This window comes from Podarcis pityusensis (assembly GCF_964106645.2).
Source record: "Podarcis pityusensis genome assembly, chromosome: 9".
Lineage (NCBI taxonomy): Eukaryota > Metazoa > Chordata > Lepidosauria > Squamata > Lacertidae > Podarcis > Podarcis pityusensis.
In genome coordinates, this window is record NC_138034.1 from 66,006,875 (window position 1) to 66,025,689 (window position 18,815).

At 43.0% G+C, this 18,815-nt stretch overlaps 1 protein-coding gene across 1 annotated transcript in view; it reads left to right on the forward strand.

Moving 5' to 3' along the window:
- The window catches only part of ANTXR2 (ANTXR cell adhesion molecule 2), a 164,626-nt gene extending 146,855 nt beyond the window's left edge, over positions 1-17,771 (forward strand). Inside the window, exon 17 of the mRNA XM_081020939.1 lies at positions 14,387-17,771. Coding sequence (XP_080877065.1) covers positions 14,387-14,425 — 39 coding nt within the window. The 3' untranslated portion in view covers positions 14,426-17,771. The remainder of the gene's footprint in view (positions 1-14,386) is intronic.
- The last annotated feature ends 1,044 nt before the right edge of the window (positions 17,772-18,815 follow it).

Genomic DNA, 18,815 nt, shown 5'->3' on the forward strand with positions numbered 1-18,815 from the left:
GCAGGGTAGTGGGAACTGAGGACGAGTTTATGGAGCCAAGATGGTGGTGGCCCAAAAATGTTTGGAAACCACTGGTGTAGACAGTACTGAGTTAAACGGACCAGTGGTTTGATTCAGTATGGGGCAGCTTATTGTATGACCCAGTTAGACTCGGCGTGCAGCCGGAGGGCTCCCATTCCCAAGCTGGCTTCTGGGACACCCTTGGAAGTGTGACTTCTAGTGCCTAAAATGAGCCTAGGCCAGCTGAAAATTGCAGCGGCATGCAGCTCCAACCCTTGACAATATCTGAATGCTGAAACATGAAGGTTGTTTGTCAAGGATGTCATCAGAAGGCGAGGAGAGCACATTTATCTGTCATGCCAGATCTGCTCTCCCGACTGTCCACCCTGCTGAGATCACAGGGCTGGCGTTGATGGGTCAGCTCAGCCTTTCCTGTGGCATTGTGCTGTGTCCACAGTTGCAACTGACAAGGTGCTGAGATGGGTCTTTCCCCCCTCAAAAAAAACAAGAAGTAGGGCATGCCGGGGGCTTGATGCAAAGAGAGATGCTGCCTATCTCTCACCTTTATTTACATCCTGCCTCAGGGAGAGGGAGCGAGATACTATGCTTGCCTTTGTTTGATCAGCCCTCAGCCTGCTCTCCGCTCTCACCAGGGGCCATTGTATTCTTTTCCATGGGAGCCCCATGGCTCTGGGACTCACTTCGATTTATTGATTTAGGAAATGCATCCCATCTACGCACATGTGTGCATGCACACATGCAGGCACTCAAAAATAATTTGAAGGAAACAAAGCAGTATACAGTGGCAACTCGGGTTAAGTACTTAATTCGTTCCGGAGGTCTGTTCTTAACCTGAAGCTGTTCTTAACCTGAAGCACCACTTTAGCTAATGGGGCCTCCAGTTGCCGCCGCACCACCGGAACACAATTTCTGTTCTCATCCTGAAGCAAAGTTCTTAACCCGAGGTAATATTTCTGGGTTAGCGGAGTCTGTAACCTGAAGTGTATGTAACTTGAAGCGTATGTAACCCGAGGTACCACTGTAGTGCGCTTGATGCAAATATTGCATCCCTGATGCTGTACCACTTACTCAGGAATTGCTTGAATCAGGACTTTGGCTGCCCTGCAGCTGTTTGTACTATAGATCTCTCTCTCTCTCTCTCTCTCTCTCTCTCTCTCACACACACACACACACACACACCAAACAAACAAACAAATTCTTATCACAAACCCCACGAATCCCTCCAGGAGGAAAAGTTGAACCTTCTAGTTGTGTTCTCTGTAGCCAGAAAAAATAACATAAAGGAGCGAAAACACCCACCTAGCCTTGAGGGAGGGAGGGTGCCTGGGCATTTAGACTCTTTCTGGGGTGGTCTTAGCACTGAACAGTGCTTCAGAGGCTAGCTGTCCGGTAGCATAACAACTGCTTTGGTTGGTGGAATGACAGCTGGATGACAGTGGCATCTAGAGGGCTGTTATATGCAGAATGTGTTCGAGGGTCTCTGTTGCTTTTGCCTCCTCTGTTTAAAGTACTGGTTCAGCTCTTATGCCTCTGGATCTATCAATCACTGTCTTAATGAGGAATCTACCTTCATTCCTTGAAGAGTTAAACCCCGATACTATTTTCATCCTCGTTCTTAATGACTGCAGCATTTAGCAATCTCATGTGCAGCGTGCCTTGTTTTAGAGTCCCGCCCTTCCTAGTTTATTATGTAGAAATAATGGCAATTATTTAAATTATCATTATTAATTTAAATAATCGCCATGCTGCTTTGGAAGCATTTGGAACAGCAAGTTCCAGGATTGTCTGTTGAGTGGAAAGAAAAAAAAGATGTATAGTTCAAAAGGACGGGCAAATAATGGCGTAAATGAGGTATATCAAACAACTACTGTTACGATATTATTTGCTAATGAAATGGTATCAGTTAGACAACTTGATATTCGTTTTGCTTCACAACAATAGGGTCTAACAAAAGGAAACGGTGCTGTGGTTTATATTACCATATTTTTCATCCCATAGGACGCTCCGTCCCATAGGACGCACCTAGTTTTTTTTGGGGGGGGGGGATAAAGGAAATCCCCCCCTTTATTTCCCCCCCAAAACCAGGTCGGGGAAACCAAACCAGGTCAGGGAACAGCGGTATGGCGGCGCTGTGCCTCCCCGCTGTCCCCTGAGCTTGTGGGGCTGGCCGATGTCTGCCCGGCGCGAGGGGCGCTCTGCTTCAGGGTGCCTTTCGCGCCAGGCGGCAGGCTGCTATCCGCAGTGCCGGGAGCCCTGCGGGAACTCCCGCGGGCTCCCTAGGCTTGCTCATGGCTTCCTGAAGCCTGGAGAGCGAGAGGGGTCGGTGCGCACCGACCCCTCTCGCTCTCCAAGCTTCAGCGAAAGCCTGTATTCGCCCCATAGGACACACACAGATTTCCCCTTCATTTTTGGAGGGGAAAAAGTGCGTCCTATAGGGCGAAAAATACGGTATTTGCTAGTACTTAGCATTTATACATGCCTTTTCCCGAGAGTTCAAAGCTTATTTGCATTATTTCTGTAGGCCTTAAAATTGGAAGGGTGTGGATGGGTTAAGAAAGATCTCCCCAGCTGTAACTACCATCCATCTGGTTTAATTTGCCAGTCCCCACCCTGCAACAATATAGAATCACAGCAGATGGAAGTGGACATTTGCTGGTGGAGAGATGTGTCTGATATGATCCACAAGAGCTGAGCAAGCCCATCCCTTCCACATCCAGGAAGTATCTTGGCTCCTTTCAGGTGCTGGTGCTGGTTATAATACTCACTTGCAGTCGAGACGTAAAATGGTAAAGGACCCTTGACAGTTCAGTCCAGTCTCAAACGACTCTGGGGTTGCAGCACTCATCTCGCTTTACTGGCTGAGGGAGCTGGTGTTTGTCCGCAGACAGTTTTTCCGGGTCATGTGGCCAGCATGACTAAGCTGCTTCTGGCGAAACCAGAGCAGCGCATGGAAACACTGTTTACTTTCCTGCCAGAGTGGTACCTATTTATCTACTTGCACCTTGACATGCTTTCGAACTGCTAGGTTGGCAGGAGCAGGGACTGAGCAACGGGAGTTCACCCCGTCCCGGGGATTCGAACCGCTGACCTTCAAGAGGCTCAGTGGTTTAGACCACAGCACCACCCCTGTCCTGGCAGTTGAGATGAGTACCCCTAAAACTCATACTTCAGAGCCCAGAAGCACAAGTTCTGTGACATCACTTCATGTTTCCATTACAGATATTGGTACTGCAGTTATCACGGCAGCTACTAGTAGTAGTATATTTATACTTCTGGCTTGAATAGCAGTGCCAGTGCAATGACTGTTACCAGTATTCATACTTTATTTATATTTTATTATTGCAGTTATCTATACTGTGGCTGCTACTTGTGCTATAGTTACTATTACAATTAGTAAAGGTAAAGGGACCCCTGATCATTAGGTCCAGTCGTGACCGACTCTGGGGTTGCGGCGCTCATCTCGCTTTAGGGCTGCATTCCTTTTTGTTACTTCTGCCACCACTCAGTGAACATTTAGTGAATGTTATGGGCCTGGAAATGAAATGAGTTGCGTGCAGAGATTTGGCAGGCTACATTAAGTGGATAGAAACAAAAGAAATATACAATATAGGCAATGCATTGGTCTCTGAAACTCAATAAAATACAGTCGTACCTCTACTTACATATCCCTCTGGATACAGAATCTTCAGGTTATGGCCACGGCAAACCCGGAAGCGTATACTTCCGGGTTTCACCGTGTGCATGCGCAGAAGTGCTCGCTCGCGCTGTGCGCATGCGCAGAAGCACGCCTCTGTTTACGTAATTTTCAGGGTGCAAACGGACCCCCAAAACGAGTTCAGTTCATAACTGGAGGGTCCAGTGTATACAGTTTCACCACTAATGGTTAATCGGAGCTACATTTACATGTAAAACCAACTTGTTTATGAACATTTTCTGTTACAGTATTATATTATTACTATTAATTAAATTTGTGTACCGCCCTACATCCGAAGATCCCAGGTCAGTTCAGCTTCTCTTACCCGACCGCCCAATAACTCAATCTGAGCACAGGCAGATAAAGCCCACCATTGAAAATAACCTCGATTTGTTTGTTGCTTTGCTCTTCTAGTGGTGACAGAGCTGTTAACGTTGGTGCATCAGTATGAACTGCCTGCGTTGCCTCTGCAGGCCCAGCACTCACCGGGTTAAATGACTGACAACCATGTACGTGAGGGGTTTATGCTCTGTGGCTGCACGGTTGTTAGGTCCATATGCCCAGTTACAAAATAAGCACTATTAGCAGGGATAAAAGAGCTGCCCTTAATAGCATTTTCTAAAAGCAGCCTGTGAACTAAAAAAACACCATGGGCCATAATAGTATGTTGACTCTCTTGGGACCCTTTCTGCAGCAGAACACAGCACTTGTTTCATTAGCCAGGTTGCAGGATCCTCTGCAGGGCAATTGGGTTCCTGGGACATACACCCTTGTGCAAATTAATTGAAACAAACAATGTAGTTTATTGTACAGAACTCACATATACATGTACAAAACCCACATGTATGTACATTAGTAACGGATATGACCTCCGCCATTTTTAAGCAGCATTTGAACACGGTTCGGCATGGAGTCTACTAGTTTCGAACAGTCACTGTTGATTTTCGGATCCCTGTACCACACCTGAATCAGCGCCTGAATGAGCTTCTCCATAGTCGTACAGTCTACAGCGCAGAGGCGACTTTTGCATATAGCCCACAAATTCACAATGGGGTTTACGTCCTGGGAAGTCCCTGGCCAATCAAGTACCAGTATTTGCTGCTCTGTCATGAATTTCTTCACCACTTTTGATGTGTGACAGGGGGCTAGGTCCTGCTGCAATATCCCAGTACCCTCAGGATACCTCTTTTCCAGCTCTGGAATAACTCTCTTTCGTAGAACCTCAATATATTGTGGCGAGCGCATCATTCCTTCTATTGGTTGCAGGCTTCCGACACCATAATGATCAACGGACTTTTCGTGTTTCAATTAATTTGCACAAGGGTGTAGATCTTGCACTCCAAAATTTCTCTCAACTTTTAAAGTCAAAATCTTGGCACCAGCTAAACCTCCTCTTCTACCTCCACCCCTCCTCACACCAAATGTTTGTATGTTCAAACTTTACTGTGCTAGGAAGCTATCCACCTGGAGATGCAATTCGAATTGTTTGCTTTTAGCCCATTCCGTTTTATTTACTTCCAGTTAATTGTGACGAGGGATGCGTTTAACATTCACTGGCTCCGATTTCATATGCATGACATCACTTCCGTGTTTCTTTCACACAAACATTTGTGCATATGTAGAAACACGCTTGTGCCTGTGTTCTGCGTAACATGTGAGCAAGCCTGTTCAGCCTCCCCATCAAGGTGTTTAAAACCTCACCCATGTCGTTCACCAGGTATAAATGCTGAATAGGGAATCGGGATTCCCCATACAACTCAGCACCCTTAGCAAACTACATTTCCCAGGATTCTTTGGGAGAAGCCATGGCTGTTAATAATGCTTGGAACGTATGGTGTGGATATGGGCAGAGAGACCTAGTGAATTTGACTCACCCATTTCCAACTCCCAGGCCTGTCTTGTGCCTGTGAATCCCACCAATCCAGAAGTATAGAAATCTGGGAGACATGTGTCTCACCCTGGCATAGTTTGGAACATCACCCGGTTAAGTAACAAGGAGGATTTTAGCACTCATTTTATTTCATTTATTCAACTTGTTAGTTGCTTGTCGCCCAAAGGTCTCCAAGCAACTTACAGCCACAAAAGGAAGATATACAACACATAATCCCTTAGGAAATAATCTGGTAATAATCTGAGTGGAGTAATAATCTAGAGTCAGAATGCCTTTGAAAAGGACATTCTGGTTTTTTTAAAATTAATTTTTTTTTATACTCTCTTTCCGTGAATATTGCGTGTATCTGGCTGTTTGAAAGTATGTGCTGAAATGATTGAGTTAGCCTCTTAAAGGACACAATCTGACTGCCTTAGTCTTTGTTCTTGAAGGACTTTTTGTCAGCCAAAGACTCTGTGCGAGGAAGTGCCTGTTTCAAACTTTGGCCACATTTCAAAGCTGCCTAGAGCGTTGGCGTTTACTAATCCCTTTCCAAAGTAAATATATCAATCCACTCCCTGTGTTTAAATATATATACAGTATTTAAACTAAACTGCAGGTGTCCATGGATATTTATGAGGTGAGCCCAATATTCCAGCAGTTATAGCAGTGAAATACATCCTGTGCAGGGAGCCAGAGGAGGCACAGGGGAATGTTAACGCCGCTAGAATGTTAACACCTCCCAGACTGGAAAACATGACACTTAAGTTCAGCAGTGGGCTGGTGATGTCAGCTCCTAAATGCTAAATGTAACAGGGTTAGAGGGAAATGCTTGCAACTAAATACCTTGGGATTTATTTATTTTTTACTAGTTCTGCACTGTTGTGCTATCAGCGCCTTGTGCTTTATCGCTCATTTGTCCAAAAGCATAAGGTCTTGCCATCTTAGAGGACCCAGAGGAAACGGTTGCATGCAATCTTGCTTCAGGATTTTTGCAGCGTGCACATGATCTATTTTACCTCTCAGCAGTGCAGTCAGGTGGGTGTGTTAAGGGACGGTTGTACTGATAAAAGTATGCCTGTGCTGCAAAGTTATGTCAGTTGTGTGTGTGTGTGTGTGTGAGATATATATACAGTGGTACATCAGGTTACATACGCTTCAGGTTACAGACTCCGCTAACCCAGAAATAGTGCTTCAGGTTAAGAACTTTGCTTCAGGATGAGAACAGAAATCATGCAGTGGCGGCGCGGCGGCAGCAGGAGGCCCCATTAACTAAAGTGCTTCTTCAAGTTAAGAACAGTTTCAGGTTAAGTACGGACCTCCGGAATGAATTAAGTACTTAACCTGAGGTACCACTGTATATCTCACAGTTGTTCGGCGAGTTGCATAGAGCTAGAGAGCCCCTACCTTCATTCACATAAAGAGAGAGAATGGAATACTACTACTACTACTACTAATAATAATAATACAGTGGTACCTCGGATTACAGATGCTTCAGGTTACAGACGTTTCAGGTTACAGACTCCGCTAACCCAGTAATAGTACCTCGGGTTAAGAACTTTGCTTCAGGATGAGAACAGAAATCGCGCAGCGGTGGCAGCAGGAGGCCCCATCAGCTAAAGTGGTACCTTAGGTTAAGAACAGTTTCAGGTTAAGAACGGACCTCCAGAACGAATTAAGTTCTTAACCCGAGGTACCACTGTAATTTATTACTTATACCCCACCCATCTGGTCATGCCTACCCAGCCACCCTGGGCGGCTCCCAACAGAAAATTTAAAACACGATAAAACATCAAATATTAAAAGCTTCCCTAAGCAGGGCTGCTTTCAGATGTCTTCTAAAAGTCAGATAGTTGTTTATTTCCTTGACATCTGATGGGAGGGCATTCCACAGGGCGGGCGCCACTACCGAGAAGGCCCTCTGCCTGGTTCCCTGTAACCTCACTTCTCGCCGGGAGGGAACCGCCAGAAGGCCCTCGGCGCTGGACCTCCGTGTCCAGGCTGAACAATGGGGGTGGAGACGCTCCTTCAAGTATACAGGGCTGAAGCTGCTTAGGGCTTTAAAGGTCAGCACCAAGACTTTGAATTGTGCTCGGAAACGTACTGGGAGCCAATGAAGGTCTTTCGGGGCTGGTGTTATATGGTCTCGGCGGCCGCTCCCAGTCACCAGTCTAGCTGGAAGAACGTAGGAAGCTGCCCTATACTGAGGCAGGGCATTCAGTCAGCTAGTTCAGTGCTTTTTACACTGACTGGCAGCAGCTGTCCAGAGTTTCATGCTGGATATAAAGTTGAACATAAAGTAGAGCAGTAAACAGGAAACTAAAGATTTCAAAACAAAACATTGCAAAGGAGGTCAGCTACAGAATGCACATTTAACGCAGCCAAGGTTCAAAAAAAATATATCTTGAACATTTCAAAAGAAAAGATTACTAAAGGAAGTCAAATATAAAATACACACTAAAAACAGCATGATTAGCAAGAGAGTGAAAATATTATCTTAAGCATAGAATGTATCTGTTGCTATTGCTGCCAGTCCTACCAATGGTGGTTCATGGCCAAGTGGTGGCTGTGGAACTTCAGGCTCGATAACTCGGGTCTGTACCAAGAGACAGCCAAGATGGTCCTTTTTCGGTGGAAACATCAAGGTAACATTGAGGCAAGTTAATATTGACTTTCGACAAGACAAGCAACTCATTGCATTTCTTTCTTTGGGGCGATCGCAACTGATTCGGTGCCTCCTGAAGCTGGCACCTTTTCACAAGATAATGGGCACCCCCAAAATAATTTAAAGTGAAGTTCACGGGAATTGTCACTCAAATTAGAAATGGCTGGCGCTTGCCTTACAGGCTGCACTAATCATATTCGCAGCAGGTGATGTGAAGTCATACGCAGGGCAGACCCATTCAAAGTAATGGACTTAAGTCCATTGATTTCCATGGGCATGACTTACTTTGGATGCCACCCAATGGCTTTAATACTGCCTTTTTATTTATTATTGGCGGAGTGATCCTACAAGTGTCTTGCAAAAGTTCCTCTGAGTTTTTCTTCTTCTTTTTAAACGTTATGCTGCTGGTCTCTTGTAGAGGATTCCAAACTTTATCGAGATAGTAAGGGGGAAAGTTCAAGGTTAATAAAGGCATCGAATATGTGTGCTGCTTTAAAATCTCTTTTAGGATTCCAAAACAGGTCCCGTTCCTTAAACCTGCATCCTTAAGCATATTGGCCCACCCAAGCTACACTGATCACTCGTGAGACAATCATGGGATGCCTGCATAACTCATGTTTTAATTAGTGTAGCCCTAAGACATTAATTTAGTTCAATTTTATACCGATTGCATGTTGGTATTGTTAAGGTTTATGACCCAATGATTTACAAGGCATGATACATCTGAATTCAAATTGGATGTATTGATTGTTTAATTGAGTAAGAGGGCATGAATGTAACATTAAGCCACCGCAATGACAGGCTGTGGCAGTGGGGCTGAGAAGGTGATTCAGCTTCCTCAGGTTTTTCTGTGCTGGAGGAGGGAAATCCCGATCAGTGAATTCCATCCCACTAGTTTATTTAAAATAGTTCATTAGTCATTCTTCAGCCATGACCTCCCCAGCAAAATCATAGAAGAAAATAAAAACTGTACAGAAAAACCCATGGTGTGATCACAACAGGCAACAAAATCTAACCCAGGCATCCCCAACCTTTGGCCCTCCAGATGTTTTGGACTACAATTCCCATCATCCCTGAGAACTTTGCTTCAGGTTGAGAACAGAAATCACACAGCAGCGGTGCAGCGGCAGTGGGAGGCCCCATTAGCTAAAGTGGTGCTTCAGGTTAAGAACAGTTTCAGGTTAAGTATGGACCTCCGGAACGAATTAAGTACTTAACCCGAGGTACCACTGTACAGCTTTATAATGCAATAGCATTCTCTCTCCCCCCCAAGCTCAGTGGTGGGGGTCGATCTTTATATAGCCAAAATGGCACCGTTCACATGCAAAAGGGATGTATGAACCTTGATCAAATGTGTTGGAGCTCTTCTTATTTATTTATTTTTAAAAGTCTTATGCACTAAATTTCAAATTCCACTCCTCAGGTTTCAAATGTGCATGGAACTGGAATCGGGAGCAATGGGTTCTGGGTAGGATTTGGGACAACAAATTAATTTCAACGCCAGGAAGTTGCTCCGGCTTTCTGTGGCAACTTTTAATGTGCCCTCTGCATGCATGCATTACAAAGCAGCGCAAACCTTGTCACATTCCATTACCTACACGTGCAACTTGTTCTTTTCTGCGCTGGCATGGAATCTTTGCTGTTACATCCATGGCGATACAACACCCCGACCTTCAAAGTTAATTAGCACTTTCTGTGTGTTTTCCAACATCCTGCCTTCGGATAAAGCAGGCTTGCAGCTCACAAAAAGATTCCCCCTTCTATGTACGGTTTTGATTTAATGCCTCTCATCTGCAAGCCCATCAGTATGGAGGGGGGAGATAAAATTGAGAATGCATAAAGAGAAAATGCTCCGTTGACATGGATGAATATCTCATAACCCTCTGTTCGCTTGGTAGCTGGATAGTGGCGGGTGGTAAGAACCATGGGGTGATAGAAAGGCCTTTGTATGTACTGTACAAGGTCTCAGATTCATTTTCCAGTATCTCCAGCAACAAGTATCTCGAGTTACTGTTGTGAGCCAGACTGGACAGTAGTGAGATCAGTGGTGTGGCATCTTCCCACACAGAAATAAGCTATTTGGGGAGGTTTCTAATTAGTTTCATAGTCAAATACTGGTCATTTGCAATTTGCAAGCCAGCAGTAATAAAGATGGATTCAGCGACTGCATTCAGATTAAATACAAACCATGGTTTGTCATTACAAACACAAGCTGCTTTAAGCTCACATTCTTTCCCCTCTGTGGATGAGAGTTTAGAAGCTTTCGTTCTGGGTTCTCAGCAAAACATAGTTTACTTTGCATTTTAGTTTCTTGTTTATATATACACAGTGAAAACTATGGTTTGTCACAATGCCTGACCGCATCCAACAATTTTGGAGGCACTTTTAATATTTGAACACATTCCATAAATGTCAAGTTGTTTTTTCTTTTCTTTTTATTATTATTATTATTATTACTGCTGTGGATTATGCATAAATATTTGGTGTTGGTGACTACTTACAATTGCATTTGGAGCCCTGACAATCTCAGATGGATTTTGTGGATTCCTGAAAAGAGATACATGTATGTGTGCCCCTACTTTTGTGACATACACAAGAGAATGCTGACAATCACATTTAGATGACTGTCAACATCTACTGTGGTGTCTCTTGATTTCTTTAGACCTTGACAGAGTTCTGAGATTGTCAACATTCCCATGTAAATGTCAACCGTCAACCGTTTTCAAACATTCACCATAACATATGTACATCAGAGTCCACGGAAGTCAGAGGGAGTTTTCCCGCAGTCTTTGTCTACTTCACTTCATTCACATGCTATTCAAAATTCAAACTTCAGATTAGATTAGGTTGCTTGACTTCCAGTAAATATGAACCCAGCATATGTGCGTTCTTATCTGAATATTCATAATATATTTCATTTGCTAATTTGGAAAGCCCGACTTGTTTCAGCTCAGGGTTACAGATCCCCAGTCAACGTGTGAAAATGGGCCAGGGCATTACCATCAGAACACTAGAGTTGTCGGCTATGGAAATCTAGGCACACAGTGAATACACTGTGAGACAAATAAGAAAGCTCAGGGAACTGGATGCAACTTGCTAGTATTAATCTTCTGGTGTGGTCTCTGCGATTCCCAGCAGTCCCAGCCAGCATGACCAATGGTGAGCAATGATTAGAGTTGTTGTTCAAAACATTGTTTGGGGAAGGCTGGTCTATATCTATGACTTATGAAGCTGTGATTTACTCAGTATTGAGATGGCAAAGTTCTCGATCCGTAATAGGAACCCACTGCACTGAGATTGTACATACAACGCTCTTTTCAAGTCCCTTGACTGCGCTGCACTGTGCTTTTTTGGCACCGTGTTTTAATCCAATGCAATTTTTAGTTATTTTAGTGTTTGATTAGATTTATATACCACCCCTCATCATAAGATCTCAGGGTGAATCACAAGATAAGAATACAGTGGTACCTCGGGTTACAGATGCTTCAGGTTACAGACGGACCTCCAGAACGAATTAAGTTCTTAACCCGAGGTATCACTGTACAAGGTAAAAGCACAAATAAATAGTTAAAACGAAAACAACAAGAAGCAACCACAGTAAAAAGGCTGTACGTGGAATATTAATCGATCAAAGGCCTGGTTGAAGAGGAATATTTTTGCCTGGCGCCTAAAGGGGTATATTGAAGGTGCCAAACGAACCTCCCTGGGGAGGGCATACCACAAATGGGGAGCCACCACAGAAAAGGGAACCTTGACGGCACCTAATGGTTGTGTCAGATCCTGGCCTAGGATGGGGCATTTCAACCTCAGGACAAGCACACTACCACCACAACCTCATTTGCAGAAAGATTACTCCAGTGCTGTGGACACATATGTTTAGGGTTGCTGTATTTATTTTGTGGTACTGTTCTATGAATGGTTTGGGTGGGGTGGGGGGAACACGTAATTTGTATTTAACATACTTTTACTCGGAGCAGGCCCATTGAAATGAATGCACATGGCTAACTCAGATCCATTGATTTCAGTGGGTCTACTGAGTGAAAGTTAGTTGAATACTTTTTGTAACTGATTCGTTAAAAAAATGTGTGTAGGTTTTAGTTAAAAAAGAAGCAGCAGAGTGGATTTAAAAGCTGTGGGCCTGATCCAGATATGCACCCCAAAATTGCTTGACACAACCTGTGCATCAGAGTTGCTGGACACAGGGACATATATGCCATTTTCATTTGTCTGCAGAAGTGGGGTGTGTGTGTGTATGTGTGTTTTACATCTGAGCACAGGTGTGTGCTGGGATCAGATGTAGGCAATTATTCCGAGTTGCACAAGTTCAATATCTTCTGCCGTCAGAAGTGGAATCTGCCTTCCCCATCCACATGGGCTATACTGGGCTTCCAAGTGCAAGAAGTTCCTCCAGCCTCTCTCTCTGAGTTTGGGTGTTTCCCTTCCTCTTCTGTGAATTGAAATTCTGGGTATTTTTTGCATTCACTAGGACTTCGCTAGATCATTTTTTTTTTCCCAAAAAAGCAAAAAAAAGCAGGGAAAGGGAAAAAATCAATTAAGTATATTATATTAGTTAATATTGCCTTACAGTATGTTAATTAGTTCAAAAGCAACCTAAACATTTCAAAACAGTTTCTGATTTAAATCATGAAGAGCAGCAATTTCACCAACTGTAGGCTGACACTAGTCATGGTCCTGAATGTGTTGTGCAAATTATGTTAATTGCATGCAACTAATATATGTAAATCTACATTCCTTCAGAGCATGATGCATACCCGGTGTGGCCCTGCTTGCTGAGCAAGCTGCTCATGCTCTTGATTTTAATCAAGGCCTTCTGCTGGGTGATGATGCAAATCATGATTACATTAATCTATCCACCGTAGACAATGTGTTTAAAGAGAGTTATGCTCTTAGTTTACTATGGTAAAATTTTTTATTAGGGATATCAGGTATATGGTACTTAAACGGTCCAGAAAAATATCTGCATTCAGTCATTTGTAGCAAAACCTCCAATGATTTCTGTGGAACTGACCTCTTTATCTTAGCATAAGGTTTTGTTGGCCAACACCTAATTCATCTGATGCATGAAGCCACATGGCTGTAGAATCAGTTGCAGAAAGAGAAAGAGGCCGTGAGAAATTACACAGTGTAGTTTACCATGCTGATTTAAACAGTGATTTAATTGATCCATGGAAAGCTTATCACCTGACCGACTTCATTTTTATTCTTTGGAGCCAAAATCAGAGGAGCATGTCAGACATGAGTTGTTTACATAAGCCAACGCAAATACACCAGGCCCCTCTAAGTTAGAACTTGGACAGTGTCCCATTGTTAATCCTTTGGTTCATACACAATAAGATATCCAACCTTGAAGACAAGTAGTGTCATTTGCTTGTCATTAGCAAACCTTATTTGGAGATTAGTCTTCAGCAAAGCCAGAGGATAGACCAAACCATGGAGTCTCCCACTGAATATCGATATATGCATTGTTTAAATGTTCAGAGACAATAATATATGGAAAACCATTAATGACAGATCTTTCAACATGTCTCTTTTGACCATTTTTTCCCCAGATGGATGGTTGTGTTAATCGGTTGCCCAGGTGGGCAGAAAGTAGATCAGGATCTAGTGGCACATCTCTTGGTGATCTGCATTAGATCAGCAGCGATTTCTTACTCATGGTACTTTGACCATAGCAACAACAACATGCTGAAATGAAAAGAAAGATTATTGTAACATCTTAAAGACTAACAATGTTTTTTTTATAGCGTAAAACTTGTGGAATACGACCTATGTCACCAGATGCATGAAGTATTGTCCTGAATTATGCTTCAGAATTTGATGAAGTGGACTGTAGGCCACAAAAGCTAATGAATTTGTTAGTCTTTAAGGTGCCATGAGCCTCTCTGTTGCTTTCTCTCTTTCATGTTATGGGTTTCTATAGGATTCCAGTTATCTGAAAGACTGAATAGCCAGGGTTCCTATTGCCAACAATAGCATAGCATGGTCCTTCTCAGGGATTATATCCAAAAGGATTATATCCATACTAATTATCCAACCATTCCGTCTTTGTTTTTAAAATGTAGTTATTACCACCATTCACACTAACACCTTCATTGTGTTTTCTCTCTCTTTTTAGGGCCGTTGCATGAACTTCACCCGAGTTCAGTCTCAGTAAAGGAAGGCAAAGAGGATGAACAGCCACTACTTCTGCGATGCAACCAAAGAACGACAACAAAGCACTTAAACAAAATCCTCAGAACAACTTCAGCCTCTCAGCCTGGAAGTTTTGCTGCATTTGATTCCACCGCAAGCCACCTACTGCTGCACTAAGCTCTGATGCCCGCCATTTTCTTCTCAGCTTGTTACCTCATGCAGTATTCATTACCGTATTATATTATTTAGGAACATAGGAAGCTGCCATATGCCAAGCCAAACCATTGGTCCGGTGCATTGTCTACATTGACTGGCAGAATTCCAGATGGGCATCTCTCCCATCCTACCTGGAGAGATGTTGGGGACCGAACCTGGAACCTTCTTCATGCAAAGCAGATAATTCTGCCATTAAGCTATGGCCTAAAGCTGATGTTATAAAGTGTGCGCGTCTAGGTTTTCAACGAAAGATCCGTTCCAGGAATCACAACCGAATGACCAATGACATTGGCTTTTGTTGTTATTGTAGCTGAACAATATGCACTCGAGCCTTCATGTGCCCCTAGTGGGAGCTGCCTTGTTTCTTGGACGCGACGACAGCGCTTGCTACTCAAATAGGAAACTCTTCGCCACAGGCAGGAGACTCAGATTCCCGCCAGGCTTGGGAAAACGCAAGAGTTCATTGCCTCTCAGCGATGTCATGTCATGAAATCCTTCCATGTCCCATCCCAACCCCCTCCACTGCGACCCATCGGAGTGTGCCTTACGGGAACCTTCTGACTGAAAATCTTGTCACTTTAACACTGAGCAGTGCACATGCATGACAAAATCGTAGACATGGTGCCTCAAGGTATTGGTGGCAAGCGAGACTTTGCCCTTTAGTTTCTGAAGACACCTTTCTTTCATTATGTACCCAGGACAGGAAGAAAAATTAATAGAGCGTTATTCTACAGGAAGACAGCCTGTAACCAGGGATCTCGAGCAGAGATTGAGGGACTGACGCTACCCCAGGCTTTGGCATTGTGGCCGATATTTTTCCCTCTCTAACTTCCCCCTTTTTGCACTCGGCACTCAGTAGAACATGAAAACATTAGCCTCTGTAAACATACCTAGCCATTCTAGGCTTATGTATTGTTGTTGTTGTTGTTATAGGATTGGAAAAAAGCCATTGCCACAACGCTGGCATCTCAGGGTCCTTTTCTCTCTCCTCTCCAACCCCCAACCCCCACCCCACAAATCTCCAAGGGCTCTTCAGCGTCACAAGCCAGCAACTCTCTGTGCATGAGAATTTCAAAGTTTAATTAATATAATTAAAGGCAACAGCAAGCAGCAGCCTGTGAAGGTTTTGCTCATCTTTTTTATGCCTTTTGACATTGAATGACCTATTACTGTATGCGCATTACTCAGTTTTTTGAGGGGGTACCATGCTTTGGTGGAAATTCAACACTGGGGCCAAGAAAGGAGAGAGGGAGATGGAGGACGAGGCACCTCCTTTCCTCAGTTTATAAATTAAATGTGCTGGAGTGCCGGCCATTGGTAAAACGTTGACAAACTATGTATTATTATTTTTTTTAATGGAAAAACCAGTGTTGTGTCACGTCGGCAGTGCCAAATTATGTTAGCGTGAGTGGAAGCACTGTGGGGGAGGAAGGAGGCAGCAGCTGAAGAAAAAGGCTCAAATGATCCAGTCACTTTCGATACTGTACTTCAGATGCAAAATGGATATTCGAGTCGAAACCTGACAAAGTGCGCGTACTTTGATGGGAACCGGTATAGACAATGACCAGTGGCTGGGTCAGTGGGATGTCTCTCTGCGCGCAGGGAGGCTTATCAAATGACACTAAAAATAAGTTCAACAACCATCACGTCTGAGGGGAAAAGGCGAACATTTCACGTTTGGTGGGCATGCCTGCGCGGAAGACGGGAAAGAGCGAAAGGGATGCGTGCTGGTCTAATTATCCCCTTTGTTGCTTTTCATTGAAATCCCAAGGGGCGTGGAATAATTCCCCTTGGTTGATGGCCAAATTTGCGGCTCTTCCCAAAGCAAGACTCCCGCCACACAATGTAGCCTCTTGCTTAACAGCTATTTTGGGCTGGAGATTGTTGACATCGCCAGTAGCGTTGCCAACACCCCATGTGAGCTCGCACGGATGAAATCCTTTACCTGAGGTGCTACTACAAGTCATTTCACTCTTTTTATTTAAGCCCTTCTCTCCAGAGCCAGTGCCTTCTTTTTGCTGGGGGGGTTACCGTCCTCCTTGGCTTCTGGCTTCGACCAGGAAACCCACCTTCCGATGTCATCGCATGAGTTTCAAGAAGGCATGTCACAGGCTAACTCAGGGGATTTATGCTGGCTGTACAATTATTTAAATTTGTCAGATGCTACAGCATGGGCGATGCGCAGTGTTAGCAATGTAAATAAGACAGAAAAATGTGCTGCCGCCATCATTTTCGGCAGACTCTAGTGGGGATGGAATTGGAGCTAAGATCAGATCTGCAGACCCTTTTGACGGGGTCAGAGTACGACGACGCTGTCCATTTTATATCCAAAATATGTAACACTTGCAGTTCCTTCACAAGCAGATATTTATAGTTTACTGCAAAACCTTGGTTATGTCTGTGTAAATTCTGACTTCCTCTGCTTACGGCGAAAACCAAACCATGTACATTTTCTGATTTGCTGCTCTGCACATACCTGGGGAAATGGTGCTATAGATTTGGGTCAAGATATTGAACCACTGAGTGTGAAATTTGCAATCAATTCAGACATTGAACATGAAATTTTGCCTCTGAAGTGAAATGTTTAGGGAAGCAAATAACCTTGACACACCCATGGCTACCTGTAAAATAGCATATTTAAAGCAATTTCTTTATTTTTCTTTCTAAAATGATTGCTCTGTGTTGCAGAAAACTAAAACCAAAACAAATATTTAAAAGGAAGACATGGGTAATATATTTGTGGCGCTCCAAAGGGCCATATTTAATGTTGATCATATAGTTCCATCTTTATGAGTTTCTATTTCCAAGAAATAAAACACTGAAATGCGGTTATTTATCATAATAGTCCTTCATGCAGAACAACAAAGGTTTCTCAAGGTTTAACATTGTTTTATGAAACCTTTTTTGTTACTCATGTAAAAATACTTACAATATTTAAATATATGTAGTAGCTGAAATGCATATTTTTAAATATTGATGGAAATAGGGACATAATTTAATGCCTACTTTTTTTAAAGCCCCTGGTTTAATAATAATCACGGGTGTGTTTGCCAACTTCATGTGCCGTGAGCTTCAATGCAAATGTACCAAAGCATTATTAATTTAACAGAGTTTATTAAATGTATTAAAGCTATATGTTTATAAAATTATAAGAGTCATCTCTATTAATCTCTGAATGAGGTTTCATGGCATTCATGATGGAGTCATAACACTTTGGTAAGATACTGGAGTCAGAATGGACTTCATTGCAGCAGATGTCGATATCAACAGCACAATTTAGGGAAATAAAGACATACTTTTCTTCCAGAATATTTCTAAAGTACAGAAGAGGACTCGGCGGGGGGGGGAGGGGTTACAGGACTCCCAGGAACATCATGAAGGGCCTGTGTGTATTGGTGTGTGTGCACGCACGAGGGCTGGTGAAAAATAGGTGAATGCAATGGATTACAGTAATACATTCTATGGTGAGGTTTTAAAACAAACATAAAAATCCCACTTTACATATGTAAATATACAAGTCATAATGGAGATCAGTTTTATTTTTCTTACCAAAATACCATTAAAATGAAAATATATTGGCTTGTGCATCAATTAGGGATGGCTGAATTTATTCGGCCAACCCTAATTGATTCACAAGCCAATGTATTTTACTTTCTCATTTTTCTCATTTTTCACTCAGGTTCCATAGCCCATATTCCCACATCAGTTTTTGTGTGTGTGTTTTTAAAAAAAGTCCTCATGAAAATTCATCAGCATTTTAGTGCGAATTGCTCACCATATACACGTTTTGCATACATTTTTGCACATTATAAACATGTTTGCAATTTCCCCATATATAATGCATTATTGTGTGTTATTTTCTGTGGCCTGTTGAATGTGTTTGTAGAAGGCAAGGGGATTGTTGGTTTGTTTTTGTTCTTCTATGATGTATTTTGTGTTCTCATTTTGTATTTTTATGCCTTGAACCACCCTGTGACCTTCAGATGAAGGGCAGTATACAAATTTAATTTATAATTGCAATGCACACATTCATATGCACACTAGTATATTATTATTATTATTTCCAGTGATGTATTAGTCCCTTTCTAAGCTACCATCTCAAGGTGATTGACACATAAATAAAAACAGCTGAAAACACAAAAACTGCAAGCATATTTTAAAAGGACTAAAACCCTAATCAGGAGGCGCTTGTGGTA